General features: G+C 43.7%; 1 protein-coding gene across 2 annotated transcripts in view; it reads left to right on the top strand.

The window, feature by feature from the left end:
• Positions 1 to 21,498, top strand: part of ELMO1 (engulfment and cell motility 1) — a 351,127-nt gene that overhangs the window by 98,150 nt on the left and 231,479 nt on the right. For both annotated transcript variants that reach the window (XM_066627043.1, XM_066627044.1), the window contains exons 5-6: positions 4,761 to 4,811; positions 13,264 to 13,433. In XM_066627043.1, the coding sequence (XP_066483140.1) occupies positions 4,761 to 4,811; positions 13,264 to 13,433 (221 nt within the window). The remainder of the gene's footprint in view (positions 1 to 4,760; positions 4,812 to 13,263; positions 13,434 to 21,498) is intronic.

The raw sequence follows: 21,498 nt of genomic DNA, 5'->3' as shown, positions 1-21,498 counted from the left end.
TAGCGCTGCTGCCTTCCCCCAGCCCCTGCTGCCTCCCCCCGCCCCCGACTTACAGCGGTTTTCAAACCCCCTGAGAGTTTGAAAACCGCTGTCATAATACAATAAATGTTGATGAAGACTCCTGTTACCAAGCAGTTCAGGTTAAATAAGAGGTTGTGTCTGATTTTATTTATCTTTTTGGTGTGATTTTGTTTACAGCATTTTAAAGTGTCACTATTTGGCGGAATTTTTCATGGAAGATTTGTCCATCTGGTTCCCAGCATTATTTGCCATTCACAGTATCCAGAATGTTGGCCTCTTCCTTTCTCCTCACTCCATGATTGTACAGCATAATCAGTTGAGCAAGAGAAAAGCTGGCTGTTTGTTTTGGCTTCTGTGCCTGTATTGCCTAATTGGGGGGCATGTGCCAGAGTGTGCGTGTGTGAAATATCCCAAGCGAAAGCTAGTGGAAGACTTGCTGTTTGGTTGCTTGTCAGATACAAGGAGCGATATCAGACCTCTCTACCGTTTCCAGAAGGGAATTGAGTAATGTAGGTCAAGGTGTGCCAAACTTTGTGTTCGTTTCCCTGCCTCTTCTGGGTTAAAAAAAAAAAAGTCACAGGTGTCCCAAAGTGTAGCATGCTGTGATTCAGGATGACAGCTGAGTAGCCCTGCAGCTAAACTGTTTCTGGGTTTTCTTTATTTTCCTTTTTGAGCACAGAACAAAGCCTCAACTCCACAGTGACTTTAATTTACAGTGTGATTAATTAAACAAAGTTTTGTTATTTTTGATTTCACGTTGCTGGTATCGCATTGTGTGAAGAAAGTGGGCATTGTGTGAGAAGTTTTTCTTTCCCTCATAATACTCAAACCAACCCATCCAATGAAACCAGTTGGTAGGAGATTCAAGGCAGGCAGCGGCAAGTACTTTTCCCCACAATGCATAATGGATTTTGAGAATTTGAAGCCACCACCTCTGGCTTCAAATTAGTTTTGGAAGAGATTGAGACACATTCGTGAAGGAGATGTCTGTCAATGGCTATCGGCCACGGTGACTGTGTGGAAACTTCGTGTTCAGAGGCAGTATACCTCTCAGCACCAGCTGCAGACAGGTGAGGTGGCAAAAGCAGGTGGGAGCCGTTGGGCTTCATGCCCTGCTCGCAGGCTTTCAGGAGGTATCTAGTTGGCCACTGTGAAACAGAATGGTGCACCTTTGACCTGATCCAGCCCAGCCCTTATAGTCATGGGTTTTCACTTATCTCAGTTTGCTTCATGGTAGCAGACATACAGACTCTCAGTGCTACAGATATTCTACTGCAGTGTTTCTCAAACAGTGGGTTGGGACCCACTAGGTGGGTCTCCAGCCAAGTCCCCATTCATTTCAATATTTTATTTTTAATAGGCTTGATTCTACCATAATATGTGACTGCATTTGGGGAAATGTTACAGATCTGCACTTTTAACCGGCTACCATGTATATGCTTTAAACAATGATAGTAATTGAGACTTACTCCTGGGTATGTTTGGGTAGGATTGCAGCATAGGATTGTTAAAAATTTTCCTGCTTGATGATGTCACTTCAGGTCATGATATCACTTCTGGTGGGTCCCAACAGATTCTCATTCTAAAAAGTGGGTCCCGGTGCTAAAAGTATGAGAACCACTGTTCTGCTGCATCATTGGACAGCAATGTATAAATCTAGTAGTTGCCCAGCTTCTTTCTTCCAAGCAGAAAGAACTGATTAAAGGAAGCAGTTGTCTGCCCCACCTTCCTTGGTCCCACATGTGTGTGCTCTTGAGCTCCTTGGAAAGCAACAGGAGTTGTTCCAACTGTGTTCCTCCCCCACGCAGCAGAAGGGAGGGGGGAAAACTGTGCAAATGGGAAATCCTGAATCCTAGTACATTGTAATGGCTGAGCATGAGGCCTTTTGTTTTTCTCTTACTTAGCCCTTTACGGTGGAAAGAAGGAGATGTTCACTCAGCCAAAATGGCTTCATAGTTCTAGGTCTATCAGACATATTTGAAAGAGATGATTGGTATTACAGTGACTGCGATCCCAGTCACATTTAGGAAACTATGCTGCAAACCAGACAGAGATCATGCTATGTGAACTAATTGAAATTTTGCTTTAGCCACTAGCTCACTAACCAGCCACTGTCTTTTGACTTTAGACTCCCATCTGCCATTCCTTTTTTTTTTGGTTACTTTTACATAGATGTAGAGAGAGAGAGAGAGAGAGAGAGAGAGAGAGAGTGCAAATGCAAAAAATTAAATAGTAAAGCAGGTAATATTCTGGTGTTTAAACAGGGTTAAAAACTGGTAAAAGGTTTGGGCCATGTTGATTTGGCACTAAAAAAATTTAGACTCTGCCAGGCAAATCTCCCTGCAGAAAGAGTTGCAAAAGCAGGGCACTACTGAATAGGCCCCAAATATAAAAACAACGATGGTTACAGGATGGCTGTTAGCATTAATGTGACGGGTGCAAAACTGCTGCCTAGTTGTCACTGGTGGCCTGGTAACTAATAACAAGTCTTCATAGGCCCTCTGATTGCATTTGGTTGAGTCAGGGGAGGGAATTGTCCCATGTGTTTATACAAAGGCTCTATGTTTGGCTGAGATTACTGAGTGCTTTCTCCCTTCTGCTCTCAGTTTGCCATGATAACATTGTTGACTGTTCCTTAAAACAGAGGCTCTTTGATGTCAGCGTATTTTCATGTAAGCTTTAACACGAGTGCTTTGTGTCGGAGAGGGAGTACATAGTTGTGGTGTCAGATCTCAGTGTCTGGTTCCAGTGGTTTTAAGATGGCATGCTGCATTTATGGAAAACAGGACACTGGAGGAATAGCATCACCCTGCTACAGATGCTTAATGATGGGTTTCAGCAGATCTACAAAACTCCTCAGCTATGTGACATCAGCTTAGAGTCAGATTTCATGGGGCAATTTGTGTATAGCATAGAATGTGGACTTGACTCAGTAGCTGCCAGTAGCTACAAAACCAAGAGCTGAATGATCTCATATTTGAAAGGATGGATATCGGATTCATATTATTATTCGCAAAACAAAGGAAAGAGCAGAGCATATGGGTGAAGAATGAACGACTGGGAAACCCTGGTGATTCTAGTTTCGAATCAGAATCATTGCAGTACCAGAAGAAATCAAGCTAAGAAGACCCTAAGGCTGTGCTCAAGCTGGCATGCTTCTTTCCAGCATGAGGAGTAGAAAGTTCTTATGTCCGTCTCTCTCTGACCTCCTGCACTGCTTTCTGCACACCTACATTTCTATATCTGTGCAAAGCAGCCCTATGCATGTGGTAAATCTAGCAAATGGGCACCACAAATGGATTCAGTAGAAGGAAAGGGCTCTGACCCTTCTGCTCCACATCCCAGCCTGCAGTTTTTCTTTGGAAACAGATTATGTGTTTAGAGGGGCTGCAGCCTTTAGATCCGTGGTTCTCAAAACTGGTGGGTTGCGACCCACAAGTTTGTGTAAAGGTTCCCCTGTCCCTTTAAGGGGTGGGGGACGGGGAGAGGCAGGAAAGCAATCTCCAGGATTGTGTCCCTTTTGGGAGGGGGCAAAGGGGAGTGCTTTCACTTACTAGATAGGGCTGCAGGAGGTGTGGGGAGCCCTGCGCAGCCCTCCATAGCGCTCTCCGAGGCTTGAAATCGTCAGTAACAGCAGGCGCAAAGCACTTCCATTTTGCAGGAGGTGCTTTGCGTCCATTTGTAGTGAACATTCCAAGCTTTGAGGAGACCTGTGGAGGGCTGCGCAGGGCTCCTCGTACCTCCTGCAGCCTGCTGCAACCTTACCTACATAAAGTAAGCAAAAGCACCCCCTCCCTTAGTGATGCGATCCTGGGGATCGTGTCACTGCCCTAGCCCCCTCCCCCACAGAGACTTACTGAGAGAGTAAAGCTCCCTCAAAGTTTGAGAAACGCCGCTTTTGAGAAAGTTCAATCTACAAATGAAGCTGCTCCTGGGGCATATCCTGGGTAAAAGTAACAGGTGCATAGGAACTGTAAGGGTAGAACCTCATAACTGAATCAGAGAATGTTCTTGTTTTATAAGGTGGTTTTTAAAAATGGTCTCCTGGCGGATCTCCATGTGCATCCTCCTGGAACCAATGACCTGCTGCAGGTGTCGGTAAACTCTCCTTTGTTGGAGATTTATAGAGGAGAGATTTTACCTTGTTGGTAGTCATCTGTTGGGGATGCTCTTGCTGAAGATTTCTTGCAATGAGCCAGGGGGCTGGGTTAGATGGCCTAGAGTACCACATCCAACTCTCATTCTGATTAGTTTGGTAATGTTCCAGCTAAAATCTTTGTTGGGGTGTAGTCCCTGTGGTAAGAACTGACTGAAAATGTGGTCACTTTGTATTTAGGTGTGTGTGTGGGGGGGGGGGGGTGGACTTGGCTTGACCAAAGAGTCCTGTGTCTGTGATGTATATGAGTATTAATAAAGGAACAATTGTTGCATGACCTTGACCATAGTGACTCAATCGGTTATTATTGTTCCCATTAATCATGGGGTTCCTCTGTGTATAGAGCCAAAGAGAGAATATCCTGCTGCCATTGGACAAAACAAACCTAGGCTTGACAATGTTCTTTCTTATAGCTACTATTAGTAATCCTACATAGTGTAAAAATAATGTTCATATGTAGCGGGAAATGCCCAATGCCTGCCTGAAAGTCAGTGCATTCTGCATACATGGCACAAATTATAAAAATTAAGTTTTCAAACAATTTGCATTATGGATGTCTGACTTTTTGAAATTTTCTTTTCAGAATCGTAATGAAATTAAAAATGGAGCAATACTTCGGTTAACTACATCACCAGTAAGTTACTGATATTTTTGCATTACTTTAATTTTTCTTGTTTTGCACAACATTTTGACAACTTACTTTTCAGTTGTGCTACAAAGGCAATACATCAGCAGTCCTTTATGCTTTTGTCATTTGGGGAAATGCCCAATAGGATTGTGAAAGTTACTCATGATGCACCAGTCCAGCATAAAATGTTTGGGGCCTGATGACATTCACTTCTTTTTTTACTGTCAACAGACATTGTTAGGTTCTTAGCACAGCCATCATAAACCCCTTTCCATATCATACCAAAATAGGATCCAGAAGATCATCATCATAATTAAATGTCATTGTATTTGGAAATGGAATTGACTGCCTTCACAACACTCAGGTTTACATCTCCCCCACCTTTATGCCCACTACGTCTTAAGGCAACAGAGTTACAAAATTTTCTCTTGCTTCTTAACTAGATGGTTAAGTTGCAGTTTGAGAGTTTGCAACATTACAAGTGCAATCTGTTGCTTTAGTTTTTTTGCTTTGCAAATTTCATGTGATTATTTATTAAGCTAGTTTTTTTCCCCTTTCAGAAACCTCTGCAGGCAAACTCAGTTTCCTAGGTTACAACAAGTACTGGCTGAATTTTCCCATTTTCTTTGCTCTTTTTATCCGTTCTATGAATCACTACTCTTTTATTTTTCAGAAACTCTCTACTTCTTGCTTTTCCCTCCTGGATTTTTCCACCCTCTATCAGTTTCATCCTGTGTCTGCACAGCCATGCACCACAGTATCATTTCAGATCTTTATGGAGAAGGAGCTTGGTTCTTCCATCCCTTCTACGCCATTTCTTTTTGTCATTTCCACAGAGTTGGCCTCAAATGGAAAAATGAGAGGCTGTCATCCAACCCAACCACTCCCGTTATAAAATTATCTGTTTTGCCTCCCCAGCATGGCTCATCCCACACCTGATAATATACACAGTTGTAGATAGCAAACTGAATACATAATTGATAGCAAAATATTTTGCTGTCTTATACATTTGATGTGCATAAAGATGGATATGGTATTCCAAGAGTGGTCACAGAGGTCTCATCGCCTGTGTTGGGCACCTGAGTTTGAAAAACCACTGCCTCTGGATTTGTTCTCCCATTTTCTGTTCTATCTTCAAAGGTTTTTAGAAATTACAAACGTACCCACCCAACATTAGAAGTTTTGGTATGTAAGTTGCTTTGCATGCCAAAGGAATGTATCTTTTCTCCCTCCTGTTCCTTTCACCATGAATCAGCCTAGCTGTCTGTCTTTTCTTTTCAAAAGAGACCTGTATATAGCCAGGTACAGGCACTGTATAGGCAACAAGCGGAAATTGTAGAAATGTGAAACAGTCCTATCCAAATTTCCAGTTCCAGTGCACAAATGTTCCCTTACCTGGAGGAGGCCTCCATGACTGTTCTCCTATTGCAGGATGCAACACATGCCTCATTGGCATGGCTGCACTAGCGCTGGAAAATCGGATAGGATTTGGCCCCAAGTCTTTTTTTGCAAGCGTCTTGCTATCCTTTCGCTTATAGGCGAGTTCTGGATTTTCTCCTCTTAGGCCAACGACCCTGCCAATTGCTTTCCAGTCGCATCCATATCATTACCTTCAGGTAGGGCACCCCCACTTTGTCTCACTAGGTGTGCCTTTACTCTGCACACTCCTCCTAGCAAGAGGGGTCATCTCAGAGGGTCTTCGGTTCTCTTACCACATGCACTCAGGATCTGGCTTTCCCTCCAAGAGCCAACATTTCTTCCATGAAAACACTGGTGGGAGAAGGAGTTCCCCCTTCCTCCCTAAAGCCTGTCCTCATACACATGGGCTTCTGGGACTTGAAGTTTTCTGTTCACTGTTGGAATTTCTGTCCGTGATCGCATGCAAAGAGACAGAAAACACGCCAGAGAGTAAAGGGCGTTGAAAGAGAGGATGGTCGAAAAGCAGACCATCAAAAAGTGGGGTGGGTGGGTGTGTGTGTGTGTGTGTGTGTGTGTGTGTGTGTGTGTGTGTGTGTGTGCCTATATATGAGTGTCAATTTACCAGAGTTAAAGTTTCACAAAGGGTTTAAAAGCAGTTGTAAAACTGCTTTGGGGTTTGGCACAGGGGAAGGTGTGCTGGTGAAGTTACAAATGATAGCCAGTAGCTACCCACCTTGGCTAACTTTTCCCTAGTTCAACTTGAACCACAGCTGCTGAACTGTAGTGGTTAGAGCTCATCTTATAAAATTGTATAGTACGTATGTGCCCTTGTGGGTAGTGCTTATTAGTCCACTTTTCCACTCTTAAAATGCTGGTAAAAGGCAACAAGTTACAACTCATATTTTATGGATTAGGAGCACTGATTCTACTGGCCAATTAGAACAAGGTCAGTCATGGTAGGGAATTTTATTTTTAACATACAGTTTTAAGGAACAGCAAGCACACCAATCACCCTTATGCACAAAGTTTCTTTGTATGATAGGGAAATATTGAGACTTGGTGTCAAAGTACATGTTATGCAAAATGTATAATGTAGTTCAGTGGTTTGTTTGGTTTAAAATAGTGTCTAGAGGCCAGAATGTGGAGCAAAACCATGAGGGGTGGGGGCGGAGCTTTAGAACTTGGGCTCTACTGCAATTCTACTCCTGATTGTACTGTTTTGCACTGGTTTAGATAGGAAAAAATAGTTCCTTGGCAAGTCAGTGGAAGCTATTTTCTGTTCAAAATAGTATGCATGTAGGGGTATTTTTGGGAGTGGAACTGTAATAGGGACAAGGTCCTAAAGCCCTTCAACTCTCCTGCTGCAGTTCCAATCTATTTCATCCCCTTATGCTATTTTTAAATGCCAATATGCTCTGAAGGCCATGTTACACTTTTTGTGCACTGTCTAATTTGACCCTCGGAGAGTTTCAATTTATCTGTAGCTCAGGCACGTAACATCACAATTCTGTACATTTGTACTTGGGAGTAAATCCTGCTGTGTTCAGTGAGACCTACCTCACAATCCTATATCTATTCAGAAGTAAACCCCATTGAATTCAATGGGACAGTCTCAGATAAGTGTGGATAGGATTGTAGCCTTATTCATAGGTATGTATAGAACTGCAGCCTTGTTGTCTTGTGTTCCCGGCGGTTGCGTTGCTGAGGGGAGTGTCACAGGGATGCTGTGACCCTGGGCTGCACTCTTCTGGGAGCTGCAGTGTTACGCTTGCTGTGGTGATTCAGTCACTGCGGTTCTAACCCCCTTGCTTGCAGCCAAGTCATTTGTACTGAAGCCGCTCCAAGTGATGTGCGACCTCACTGAGAATGACTACATGAGTAGGCAGGAGAACCTGCCCCCCACCACAGTCATTCTCAGTGTGGTGGCTTGGATGGAGGCTGGCTGCTTCTTCCAAAGTGGCCGGCTCCTCTTCAAATGCTCCAAAGTAATTGTGGTGATGTCCTCACGTCATTGCAATTACTTCTGGGTCAGAGGAATGGCAGGATGACCGGTGTGCCCCAAGGCTGCACACTGGTCAGCTCTGTGGCTGGTTGTTGCTAACAGCAGTTAGGAATCAGGCACCTTTGTTGATCTTCCAGCACTAAATATGTTCAATTTCCGTATATGTGTGCAAACAGACCACTTTTCTAGATGATAAAAGCAGCAACTTTTGCTTTGTTTTTTTCCACTTATCTACAAAGCATATTTAAAATGAAAGCTACTACAGAAGTTGATCCAATAAAAGATAATATTGTAACCTACTTTATGACCTTGAACAAATCTGCTACTGTATCCCTCAGTTAATCCCTTTTTAATTATTTCAAAGCGATTACCGTTGAGATTTTGGTAACTGTATTTGTTCAGTGCTTTCGACATGCAAAAACCCAGTTGCAGAAACCCAAACCAGTTTTGCTAATACTTAAGCAGAAATAATAAAAACAAAGTACATTTCTACCCTTTCCGGCTCATAACGTATTTTACTTGTGTCCAATAATCTAGTACAGGGGTGCTCACACTTTTTTTGGCTCGAGAGCTACTTTGAAACCCAGCAAGGCCCGGAGATCTACCAGAGTTTTTTTTACAATCATAACATATAACATTTATGTGTACAATGTATGTCGGTGTACCTTGCATAACCGAATGAGCCAATATTGCACAACACAACATAAGTAACTATAAACATTTTTTGTTCATCAGTCATGGTGGAACGGTACTTGGACTTAAAGATCTTCATGTAGGAAAAGGCTGACTCACATAAATAAGTGGAGCCCTTCCTGTCTCAGGTGCTCTTATATCCCTAAGGGCCCTATTGCCTTCAAGTGGCTGCAGCTGTGCAGCACACTCTGCTGGATGCCCAGGCCTTACCCTTAAAGGGGCCACTGCTGACACCACATCTACCTCCTCACCAGATCTTCCTGGATTCCAATACAAGTGGGGGGGGGAGCAGATCTCTATATAGACCAGTGCAAAAACAAGGGAAAGGTGTGGGGGAGGGAAGATCTCTATATAGACATCACAGCAAGACCAGTGCAAAACCCCTTGCACACAGAACCAACAGATGGAAGGGGGGGCAGATCTCCATGCATACCAGTGCAAAAACAGGGGAAAGGTAAGTCATCCCCAGGAGAGTCAACGGGGCTCACTCCCAGGGATGTGTGGACAGGATGTGTGTGCCAGCGGCTCCTCTCCAGGTCTACTCACAAGTCAGCCCCAGTAGAGTCAATGGGGCTCACTCCCAGGGATGCGTGGACAGGAGCTCACTCCCAGGGCAGGCCTCACTCCCAGGGATGCGTGGACGGGAGAGAAGCCTGAGATCTATTCATTTTGCCTGGTGATCGACTGGTAGATCGCAATTGACTTGTTGAGCACCCCTGATCTAGTACTTTACAAGCTTGCACCATGCTCAGGAGGTGATATGAGGGTCAATATCAGCAAGAAACAAGTTACTTTTCATTGGTTGATTTAGTATAAAGTGTGGTGAATTAGGCACTTTGTTGGATCTTGCTTTCTCTGCTTGAAAGGATGAGCTGCGTGGCTTCAGCCTGTATAAATAGCACGGATGTGACTAATACATCTGCACAACACGACAGGAGACACAATGTTGTATTTTCATTAAGTTCAGTCACAAGACAGCATTAGAGGCAATCTGCAGTAGTTTTTGAACTATGCCATCTTTTTCTTTATCGTTGGTATGTTAACTTTGTTTCTGCTTCTTCATTGCTCTTAAATTTCTATTAAAATGTGAAATAGGAGTCTTAAAATGACTAAATTTCCTACCCAGCAAGTACATTGTCCAAAAAGTGTGAATTCTGTTTGAATTCTGCTTCAGTTAAAATTTTAGTGCTTTAAAAATTAGACACTTCTGTTCTTACACCTCTGCAGGTTATCTGATGCTGCGTCATTAGCAAGTCAACCTTCATGCCATATCCAGTGCATCAACTTCCTAGCCTTGAGTTCAATCTTTTGTGTAAACGAGTAGGTTGGGGTGCTCTGGGGCATATTGGGAGACTTTTAAAGGAACTGATAAGGCATCTTTAGGCCTTATGTTTGACACCTCAGAATAAAGGTTTTCATTTGCCATAGAAAAGAATTTTAACAATGCGCAACACTTGTCAAATATCACTATGCATATGCACCTTTGGGAGATGAGTGGGAAGAGAAAATATTTGAACACTTGTCAGGGAATGTATAAGAACAATCTAGACATGGCCCACCCCTAAATTTCCCCAAACTTAATTCTGTGGGACTGTGGTTCTCAGACTTTTAGCACCAGGACCCACTCTTCAGAATGAGAATCTGTCAGGACCCACCAGAAGTGATGTCATGACCAGAAGTGACAACATCAAGCAGGAAAATTTTTAACAATCCTAGACTGCAATCCTACTCACTTTTACCCAGGAGTAAATCCCATTTACTATCATTGTTAAAAGAATATACACAGTAACCTGTTAAAAGTACAGATATTTAACATTTCTCCCAATGCAGTCACATACCATAGTAGCATCAAGTCTAATATATTAAAAATAAAATATTGAAATGAATGGGGATCCACTTGAAAGTGGCTTGCGACTCACCTTGTGGGTCCCAACCCACAGTTTGAGAAACACTGTTATGGGCAGATAGCTTTTTGCCTCAAAGATGGGGTATAAGTTTTGTAAATAAATAAAAAATCACTGGGTCAGACCAACCATCTGATCCAGAACTGGCAGTCCTTTCTGGTGGTAGCTCTGCAAGTTCTCAACAGGAGATTCTTTTTTCAACCCCACTATGAGTGGGTCCTTTTAAGTGGAAAAGTCCAGAATTCAACATGGGACCCCCTTCTGCATGCGGAACCTTTGTTCTGCCATTCCCAACTGCTATAACCTTAATGAGTTCTGCCACCAAAGAACTGTGGCTTTTCTGTGCAAAGTTCCATATGACTGTTGGTTCTGCAAGCTGGCAGACTCTCTTGCTTAAGCTAACAATCCTGTCAAGCTGTTTCTGTCTTTTAAAGGATTGTACTAGACAAGGCAATGAAATTGACCCAAATCAGACTTAAGTTCTCCTGGAGGCCTTTTGAGAAAGAACATTGAACACATTTCCTTTTTCTTTTTCAAAGCTAGACTGCTGCGGAGAGTAATTTTTCTCAAACAGCAGCATCCTTTTTCATGTATTTCTCAATACTTTCTTAAGTGATAACTTTTGCTTGAAATCTTGGGCAGGGAACAAAAGAGGGACAAAAACAGCTCCCATTTCACACTGCTGTTTTGCATTAGTTCTCCTCTCTATCACCTACCCCCCCCCCATACCCTGAACAAGACTGTATGGAGAGCTGGCCCCTACAGATGGCTGCCATTTTTTCCCAGCATCCCCTTTGGGACAGTGCTGTGTGAATGATGCATCAGGCAGGGGAAGAAATTGGTGTCTACTAGCCAGCAGCTTTTGGGAAGAGCCCTAGTACTGGTGCCAGCAATGAATTTTACCATTCCACTCTCTAAAAGACTCCTGAACTGTCTCCAGTTTTTACTGTCTACAAATGGGAGTAGCAAAATGGGGGGGGGGGAGACTTTTGACCCAGCCCTATGGACTAAAGAAAAAAATAAGGGCAACTTCATTATCCTGTCCTAATGAGCTATGCTGTCTGCTATCCTCCCTACCATGGATCATACATTGCTGAGAGCTCCTTGGAAACTGCTCACAGCACATGTCCTGTAGGTGTCATTTTTAATGCCACTCCAAGCAAGTGACTGTGTTCCACAGAAGTGCATACAAAGCACTATGGCAACAGGAGCTAGGATCAGAGAAGGCTCCGCTCTGAGTGAAGCAATGTTTCCATCTATCAGTCATGACAGCAGCCAATGTTACATCTGGCCAGTTGCCACATGAGACAGCTAATGGAACTTTTTTTTTTGTAAAATAAAATATTTGTTTAATCTGTAATCACGATAATCTGTCCTGCCCTTGTTTTGTAGACACTTGCTGCACTAATTCCAGGGGATTGCTTCTCAATGAGGTGTCGTCATTTAAAGACCCTTATTAAGCCCTTTGTGGATTCTCTCAAACTTCAGAAAAACAACGTCACAGTCATTAAGCAACAATCATAACCACTGTTTGTATGGTGCTTTTTTCCTTTGTGCTCAAAATGCTCTTTGGGAGCTCTGTCTTCTGCAGCACTCTGGACCAAACTATACAATGATTTAATGCACTATGGCAAAGTTAGGGGAACCAGAATTGGCCTCCTCTTCATCTGAGGCATTTAGACTTCATTGCTTATGAGGCAGACAGTCTTTTAAAATATCAAGTTGATAGACCAGATGGCAGCTATCCATCATCAACCAAGTTTAGTCAGGAGGGGAGTGTTGCTGATTGTACATGGTGGCAAAAGCAACTGAGGGCATGTCTGTGTAACAAAACGTAACATAAATATAAGGAACAATAGTCATAAATCCAGATGTAGGACAACTCTCAGGGTTGATGGTACATGATACAGAAGCCAAGGTTTGGATTTGGTCAGTACCTAGGCAGGAGACTGCCTGGGAAACCCCATGTATGCCATGTTTAGTTTCTGGTAAAAAAAGCAGAATATAACTGTAAGAAATTATTAACCCATTTCTGCCCAGCACACAATTGCACACATTTTATCCCTGTTGCATATATGCAATGTTGGGCAGAAATGGTTTAAGTAATAGAGGAAAAGAAGCACCCAGACAGTGTCTATAACTTGAATTCATCCCAGGTCAGCTGCTGCATAGACCTTTAGGAAGAGTTTGTGAAGGAACGGTTTGAGTTGACATAGGCAACATATGTAAACCAGTGATATCACTGGGCAACATCGGGTGTTCTTCATATGTACTCTGCGAGTTTTGAAAAGCCATTTTATAAAATGTGTTTTGATCTTTTAAACTTCACTGTTTATATAGATATTTCCCCCCTCAGATGTAGTTTACTGATAGCCCTTGGAATTAAGGTCTGTGCTTCTCTGTTTCTTTCTCCTTTATTCCATGTTCTGTCTCTGGTGAGGCGCAAAATGCTCTGCAGCTCCACGAGAGGATCCAGTCTTCTAGTATGGATGCCAAGTTGGAAGCCCTGAAAGACTTAGCTAGTTATTCACGCGATGTAACGTTTGCCCAAGAATTTATAAATCTAGATGGCATTTCACTCCTAACACAGATGGTGGAAAGCGGCACTGAGTAAGTATTTTTTCTTTGATCGCTACAATTTATTCACATAATCATACTTTTGGTACTAGAGAACCCAGGAAAATTACATTTGCTGCTCATTTAAACAATGTCACAAACCACAGTGTCTGATTTCTGCACTTACTGTACTGAAGTGAATGGGAGTTTCAAGTGAGTTGATGTAAAGATAATTAGGTCCTCTGGGTACAGGAGGGTTTACATCTGTTATCTGGCACTGGAAGATCTGAAGCTAGTCCTCCAGTCATAAATACTGTATATCTCCATGTCTGTGTATAATAACATAGTAAGTGGGGGCAATAATAGAAAATGCTAGGAAAAGTAGCAAGCAAACTTTGAATAAAATATTCTAGTTTAACAAAGATACAGGTCCATATCAAGACTGTTTCCCAGAGCTGTGATAGCTCAGGTATACAAGTTCCCCCTCCACCCAATTAATACTAGAGGCCCATTTCAATTTTATGCCTCAATGTTTTCCTTAGAGACCATGAAAAAATAAGATGCCCTCAGAGGAGCTGCTTCATGGGCTGCACATGTTGTGTGTCTGGATATCCATTCCTGACTGGGAGGGGATGAGCTCAAGCAGTGCTCTAGAGCTGTTTGAACATGTCACTAGAACAGAAGAGCTTGGCTTTTCTTCCTCTTTTTATGACGGTCCCACATCAGAACTATGACATGGGAGATTTTCCTTTAAATCCCTTTGCCCCTCCTCCTGTCCTCCTGTCATCTCCTCCTGTCATCCTCCCTGACACAGCTGCTTTTTGCTTAAAGAAATACTCCTGTTGGAAACTAGAGTAGACTGGAAGTGTTACTATAGGATTGTACTTCCTTGTTAAAGGCATCTTAGCTTAGGACACGAGGACAGATCTGAAGTACCGTATTTTTCGCTCCATAAGATGCACCTGACCATAAGACGCACCTAGTTTTTAGAGGAGAAAAACAAGGAAAAAAATATTCTGAACCAAATAGTGTAATAAAATATTTAATAAACTATAACAGAATAACATTTGAACCATGTAAAGTGAACAGCAGTCAACAGTGGCATTAAGAACCATTATCACTGTCATTAACAAATGGAGAGACTTAAAGGTTTGAGCACTCTAGTTTTCTGGAAACACCAAGAACTCATCATCGCTAGAGTCAGAATTTATGAAGCTCTCAAAAGCAGGTGCACACCAATAGGGGATCACATTATCTTTCTGCTACAATGATGTTCTGCCAAATTCCAATCCACGGGGCCTCGTGCCCGCTTAAGGCTGATCAGTCCCCCTTGTGCAACTCACCAGTGCAGCAAGCAAAAATGAGTCCAGTTCCAGTCCACAGATGCCAAGTAAATCAGTCCCATCATTCAGAGTTACCAAATCAGAGTCCAGAGCCAATAAGCCAAATTACAGTCCAAGGTCAGGTTCCAGGTAGGTCAGTTAAATCCATCAGGGTATCCAAGTCCAGTCACAATCCACAGTCAGATTCCAAATTCAATAAACCCAGCCAGTCTCCTCCCCTACCTCCAACCTGCACTCCTTCAAAACCCACAAACCCTTTCCTCCTCTGGTACTCCTTATATCCCTGAGGGCCCTATTGCCTTCCAGTGGCTGCAGCTGTGCAGCACACTCTGCTGGATGCCCAGGCCTTACCCTTAAAGGGGCCACTGCTGACACCACATCTACCTCCTCACCAGATCTTCCTGGATTCCAATACAAGGGGGGGGGGGAAGCAGATCTCTATACAGACCAGTGCAAAAACAGGGGAAAGGTGTGGGGGAGGTAAGATCTTTGTATAGGCATCACAGCAAGACCAGTGCAAAACCCCTTGCACACAGAACCAACAGATGGAAGTGGGGGGGGGTGCAGATCTCCATACATACCAGTGCAAAAGCAGGGAAAAAGTGTGGGGCAGGTAAGATCTCTGTATAGGCATCACAGCAAGACCAGTGCAAAACCCCTTGCACACAGAACCAACAGATGGAAGTGGGGGGGGGCGTGCAGATCTCCATACATACCAGTGCAAAAGCAGGGGAAACGTAAGTCAGCTCCAGTAGAGCCAATGGGGCTCACTCCCAGGGGTGAGTGGACGGGAGAAAAGCCTGCCAGCGCCTCCTCTCCCAGGGAGGAGCCCGTCTCAGTCCCTGGGCTCCCTGGACTCACTCCCTAGGCTTGCTCCCTGGGCTCACAAGCCTGCCAGGGGCTCACTCCTAGGGATGCATGGACAGGAGAGAAGCCCGCAATTGACTCATTTCGCCTGGAGATGGACTGGTAGCTCGAGGATCGACATAATGAGCACCCCTGCTCTAGGGGCTTGCTCAGCAAGACTGCCATCCCACCCACGCTTTCCTGGGAGTGAGCCCCAGTGACTCTGAGACTTACTTCTGAGTAGACACGTAGGCTTTCTCAGCGAGCCTGCCATTCCCCCCCCTTTCCTGGGAGTGAGCCCCAGTGACTCTGAGACTTACTTCTGAGTGGACACATGGGCTTTCGCAGCGAGCCTGCCATCCCACCCGCCCACCCCCGCTTTCCTGGGAGTGAGCCCCAGTGACTCTGAGACTTACTTCTGAGTAGACACCTGGGCTTTCGCAGCGAGCCTGCCATCCCACCCGCCCACCCCCGCTTTCCTGGGAGTGAGCCCCAGTGACTCTGAGACTTACTTCTGAGTAGACACGCGGGCTTGCTCAGCAAGACTGCCACCCCACCCACGCTTTCCTGGGAAGTGGAGCCGAGCAGAGCGGGCAGGGGGCGGGGCCAGGGGCGGAGTGTTTTTTTTTTTGCAGTATTCGCTCCATAAGAAGCACACACTTTTCCCCCCACTTTTTTGGGGGGGGAGTGCGTCTTATAGAGCGAAAAATACGGTAAATGTTAACACTGAAGAGAGAAAGGATCTGCATTGATTGCTCTTACGAACGTATTTAATCAGTTTTTCTATGTGTTGTAAATTGCCATATGCACAGTTTTTGAAAGACTCTCTCAGGAAGGTAGACACAGGCAACAGATTATGTCAGGCAAAAGTGATGTCCTTTGAACCACTGCAGGTGCCAGGTTGCTCTCATACCTAAAATGAAGCCTTGTCCTGGGACTACTAATGCTCATGACAGCCGCTGGTTACTGGGGCTTCAGGAGCCAGCCAGATGGGCCCTCTGTTGGGTGTCAGCTCTCACCCTGTGCACCTGGTGGCCCACCCCTGCGACTGCCCCTTTTTTGAACATGTCCCAAAATGGCTTTTACTATATCTTAACAGAAACATTGTTAAAACCATAACAAAAGGTATACATAGCTGGATATACCCATCCCCAGAATGAGTAGGACCTAGATAAACTGTGGATTAGTGAAGGCAATGGTTATATGGCTTATGAGATAGGAAGTGACCCCTTTAAAAGGGAATATGTTGAGCGGTAATGTGAGTTGGATTAAATTCTGAAAAACAGAAATGTGGAACATTTCTGTCTATTGGAAAAAGAGGAAGGCCTAAGAATGCATTTGTTAAAAGGCATTCTTATAGTCTGTAGAGAATTAACTTGTACCAAAGGATTGATTGCGAGTGTCTGTTAACAATACAAGCCTTTATTTTCTGAAATCCATTATTCTGTCACTAAATGATAACATTGCACTCCTCTTAGATGAGCATGCACTGGCAAATGCATTGTCTCTTGCGAAAGGCTGACAATATAACAGTAGTTTTATTTATTACCAACTGTGGTAAATGTAAAATATAGCTGTTTTTGTAAGCAACTATTTTGACTAAACAGCCCAATTCTGTGGTTCCCGGTGCCCAGAAGAACAATGGCACCAAAAGGGTGACCACTGTATCCTGTGGGTGCTGGGAAGCAACCAGAGGTCTCCTTGGGGCAAGGGGAGTTTCATCCCCTTCCACTGAGGAAAACCCCAGGCCCTGCAATTTTGGCTCTAGCTATTTCGCTGGCACAGACAACAGAACCTCCATGTCGGCTTTTGTGACACAGAGGGTAGGATGTGGCAGAGCAGGGCTCTGCCAGTTCCATCCCGCTCCTCCTAGGCCGGTCATCTAGAAGGAAAAGTCATCTGTGTGCTTGTTCTTTATCAAACTGGTTAGGAGGAAGTGACTGGTGTATCTGTATAGCCTGTACTAGTGGTAGGTTCAGTCCAGACACAGTGATTCAGTAGGGAGGTGTCTTGCACATGTTAAGGTGCATCTGTTGCTGAGGAACTACTAAGGCTGAGGTTCTCAAACTGGGGCATTGCAAGACCCAGCTTGAGAAGCCCTAGCTCTGGCCCCTTAAGGAGGGTTAAGGGGGGAAGACAGCGACACGATCCCCAGGATCATGTCACTTCCAGGGATGGAAGGAGTGTTTAAACTTACCCATCACCATGCCAATGCCAACAAACCTAAAGTGATCCACAATTGTGGATTGTGCACAGATTCCCATGCTCTCATTCCCACTCCCCACATTGAAAACTCAAGTTCAGTTTTTGTGGTTTGTAGAAAAAAAAGTTTGAAAATACATGGTACAGGCAGTGAATGCTAAAAACACAGCACCTACATAAAGGTTGAATGGGGAGGTGTGTGGTATCCTTTTTCATGTGAAGTATAGTTCTAGACATAATATCCACGTACGAGGCTGATATCACACCCACTGATACACGCCCAAATGAAAAGCATTTTGAGCATGCTTTCTCCTGCTGCAGAGCAGGATATGGGAATGAAATTTCAAGGCTTCCCATGCATTCCAGTGTGCAGCTTCCAAATATTCTAAAAGCCCCAGTCTTATTGTCAAGGTATTTTTAAGTCAGAAACACTAATTGAAACAGGGTTTGCAAGTAATATCTTAAAACTGCAAATGTGATACTTCTCCACTGTGTACTCGGGGCCTTTACACATCAGGATGCAAGCTGGATATTGACCTATCATTGGTCTGCTATTCTAAGAATTCCTGTCCCCACCTACTGAATACCCTGGTTAGCGAGAAGGATGAGATTGCATAGCATTTTGAATTGGAGTTGCTTGAGCTCATGCCTGCAGCTCGTGATCCTAAATGAAGTTATTTTCATCAATAACATTCCAGCAAAATAACTCCATTGTTTGCAGCACTCTTTTAATTCTGATAATAAAGTTTTGCAGTGGTTCTAAGGCCCACTTGAAAAGGGCGTATGTCCATATGTATATGGCAGCGGTTCTCAAACACTCAGAGAGAGTTTGAGCTGCTCTAAGTTCTTGCAGGGAGAGGGGGATGCAGGGACAGGCATGCGCTTACCAGTCCCTGCAGCAGCCTCCCAGGGGTGCGGGGAGCCCTGCACGACCGTCTGCAGGGCCCCCCAACCTTCAGAAAGTGAAAGTGGAGCAATTGTGCCCCACATCTGGTTTGCAATCACAAACTGGGGCGTGATCGCTCTGCTTTCACTTTCTCAGGAAGCCCTGCGGAGGATCGCACAGGGCTCTCCACAGCCCAGGAGGTTGCTGCACAGGCTGTGAGTACATGCCAGCCCCTGCACCCCCTGCCTCCTCCCACTCCCGCCCCTTAAAGGGGCAGCATCCAGGGCCCTCAGACCCTAATATTATTTACTTTTCATGAGACTGTGTCTCTTTTGTATAGGTTCTATATTATAGGTTCTATAGGTTTCGGTCCTTTATTGTTCGACACTTCCTCTCCCCTCCCACCTGACATTTTGTGGCTTTCTGTCTCCTCAGTTCTTATCAAAATATCCAGTGTCTAGAAAATCCCAAATTTTGCAGTTGGAGCACGATTGCAGTGTCCTGAATTTTTTGGCAGTTTTAATCTGCATGTAGAATTTGGGAGGTTCCTTGGGTCAGGGTTTAGGTCATTTCATGCAAACTATGCACAAAGGCCCAGGCAATCGTTTTTCTGTTTTCCTTGAAGTCATCCTAACTGAACTTGAACAAGCCTGGACTCTGCTTGATCTACGACCAACGGTTTTGCCAAATGAGCCACAAAGAACTTGGGTCTCATCAGAGCTGGGCAAAATTTATCTCAACTGAAAGTGGCTCCTGGCAGATATTGGAGTGCGTGTTCAGCAAGTCTTCAGTTTTTGTGGCTTGGGGAATTCCAAAAGGAGCTGCTGTCTTTTTGGCAGAGAGCCAGAACTGTAATCCAGAGTCCCTCTGAGGCCAAACATTGAGCATACCGTGGCAGGCGAATGTCTAAGCAAGCATCCTTTAACTATTATTCTTTAACATTATGTTGCTATTTCAGATTTTCTTATTCTATTAAAATTAATATCAAAAATGTCTGCAGTTGATTGTTTATTCTGCTCCAGTTACAGGTCTTTAAAAGGCTATCAATTTTCTCACAAAACCACTGCAAATTATTGGGATGCTTTGGGCCCACTAATTTCAGTGCATCAGCTTTTGCTCATAATTCCCAAAAGGCAAAAATTGTGACTTCAGCCTTCATTCCTACACAGTGTTGTTGTTTCCAAAGTCATGCCTAGTCTGGTTAACCTCATAGCAGCTTTGCTGACAAGCAGATCAGTTCGAATTCACTTTGTCTCCCTAGAAACAATAATCAGAAAGGAAAGGCTGATATCTGGAGAGAATCTTCAGAGTAGAGTACTGATCACTTCCCCTTCCAACCTGAGATAACACTGAAAATGTATTCAGATTGTTCATTTGAATTTAACAGTTTAAGGGGTGGGTATAATCCCAATATTCTGCTAATCTTTTAATGCCTAGCAGCTTTTCTAATTTTTTTAAACAGTATTTTAGCTTGAGCTGAAAATTTAAGGGAAAGAAACATGGACCTTGAAAACAACAACCAATGATTATATTAAGATAAATAGTAGAATATCTGAACCTCGGTTTGGTAAATTTACTGCTTATTCAGTGTGTTTTTGTGTATGTGCTAAGTTTAATTAGTCATGACTAAATTCCTTGGTCATGACTTACTAAACTTAGGATTCTGACATTTCCGTATCCTTAGGATAAATTTTCATTGAAACATAATATCATGAAATGAACAAGATTATAACATGCAACAGAAATGTCCACAAGATTTACATTTTTGTCCGCTTTCAAGTTCTTTTACAGAAATTTGTGGTGGTGGGTAGTATAGGTCCAGACTGATTACTTGCAGATTCGGAACCCACAGTTTTTTCTAACCACAGATTCTAAACCTGTGGGCTTGGTTGGACCTGTTCCCTCTGAATGTGACTGGAGCTGTGCTCTGGTCCTGTGCAGAGGGCCTTATGAAGGAAAGGAAAGGCTTTCTAAGGTCTTCTGGGGACTGAAAACAGTCACTTTCTGTTTTTGGCTGAAAGCTCAACTTTATTCAAGTTCTGAGGGCAACAGGGTGCTTGACCTGTGGATTTGATTTTCCATGGGGGTTCCAAGGATGGAACCTAGTTATGGACCAGGAATGGAACCCCATTGATACCATTTCGTAAGTGTCTTGTACAATGGAATTCCTTCATGCATTGTCACTGGATTTGGTGCAAGTACTCTGATAATGCAAGAAATCATGTTACCAAGAAACATGATTCTTTGCTACTGCTAAAGGTGAATACTGGGAAACAAGGAACTATTTTTACAATTGCACGTTTTTGTTTTTTTTTACAGGACAAATAATGAAAGTAATATAATGGCAATATAATGCCACAGGATGTGGTGATGGCATCTGGCCTGAATGCCTTTAAAAGGGGATTGTACAAGTTTCTGGAGGAAAAATCCATTATGGGTTACAAGCCATGATGTGTATGTGCAACCTCCTGATTTTAGAAATGGGCTATGTCAGAATGCCAGATGCAAGGGAGGGCACCAGGATGCAGGTCTCTTGTTATCTGGTGTGCTCCCTGGGGCATTTGGTGGGCCGCTGTGAGGTACAGGAAACTGGACTAGATGGGCCTATGGCCTGATCCAGTACGGCTGTTCTTATGTTCTTATAATTGTTTTTATAGGGATTATAATTACCAGTAGCCTTTTAGCTTTGACACTGAGGTGTCTGATTTATGTAGGGTTTCCAAAAGCATCTGTCTTCCAATTCAACCATGGAAGAATTGTCTGGTATATAGTATGAAGCTGTGTGGATGTAAGTACCCAGAGTATGAACAGGGTGTGAACCTAACAGATTCATCTGATTGGA

The sequence above is a fragment of the Tiliqua scincoides genome, chromosome 5, assembly GCF_035046505.1.
Source record: "Tiliqua scincoides isolate rTilSci1 chromosome 5, rTilSci1.hap2, whole genome shotgun sequence".
Taxonomy (NCBI): Eukaryota; Metazoa; Chordata; class Lepidosauria; order Squamata; family Scincidae; genus Tiliqua; species Tiliqua scincoides.
The sequence above is the reverse complement of the archived record's forward strand: the minus strand, read 5'-3'. Positions and strand labels throughout refer to the sequence as shown.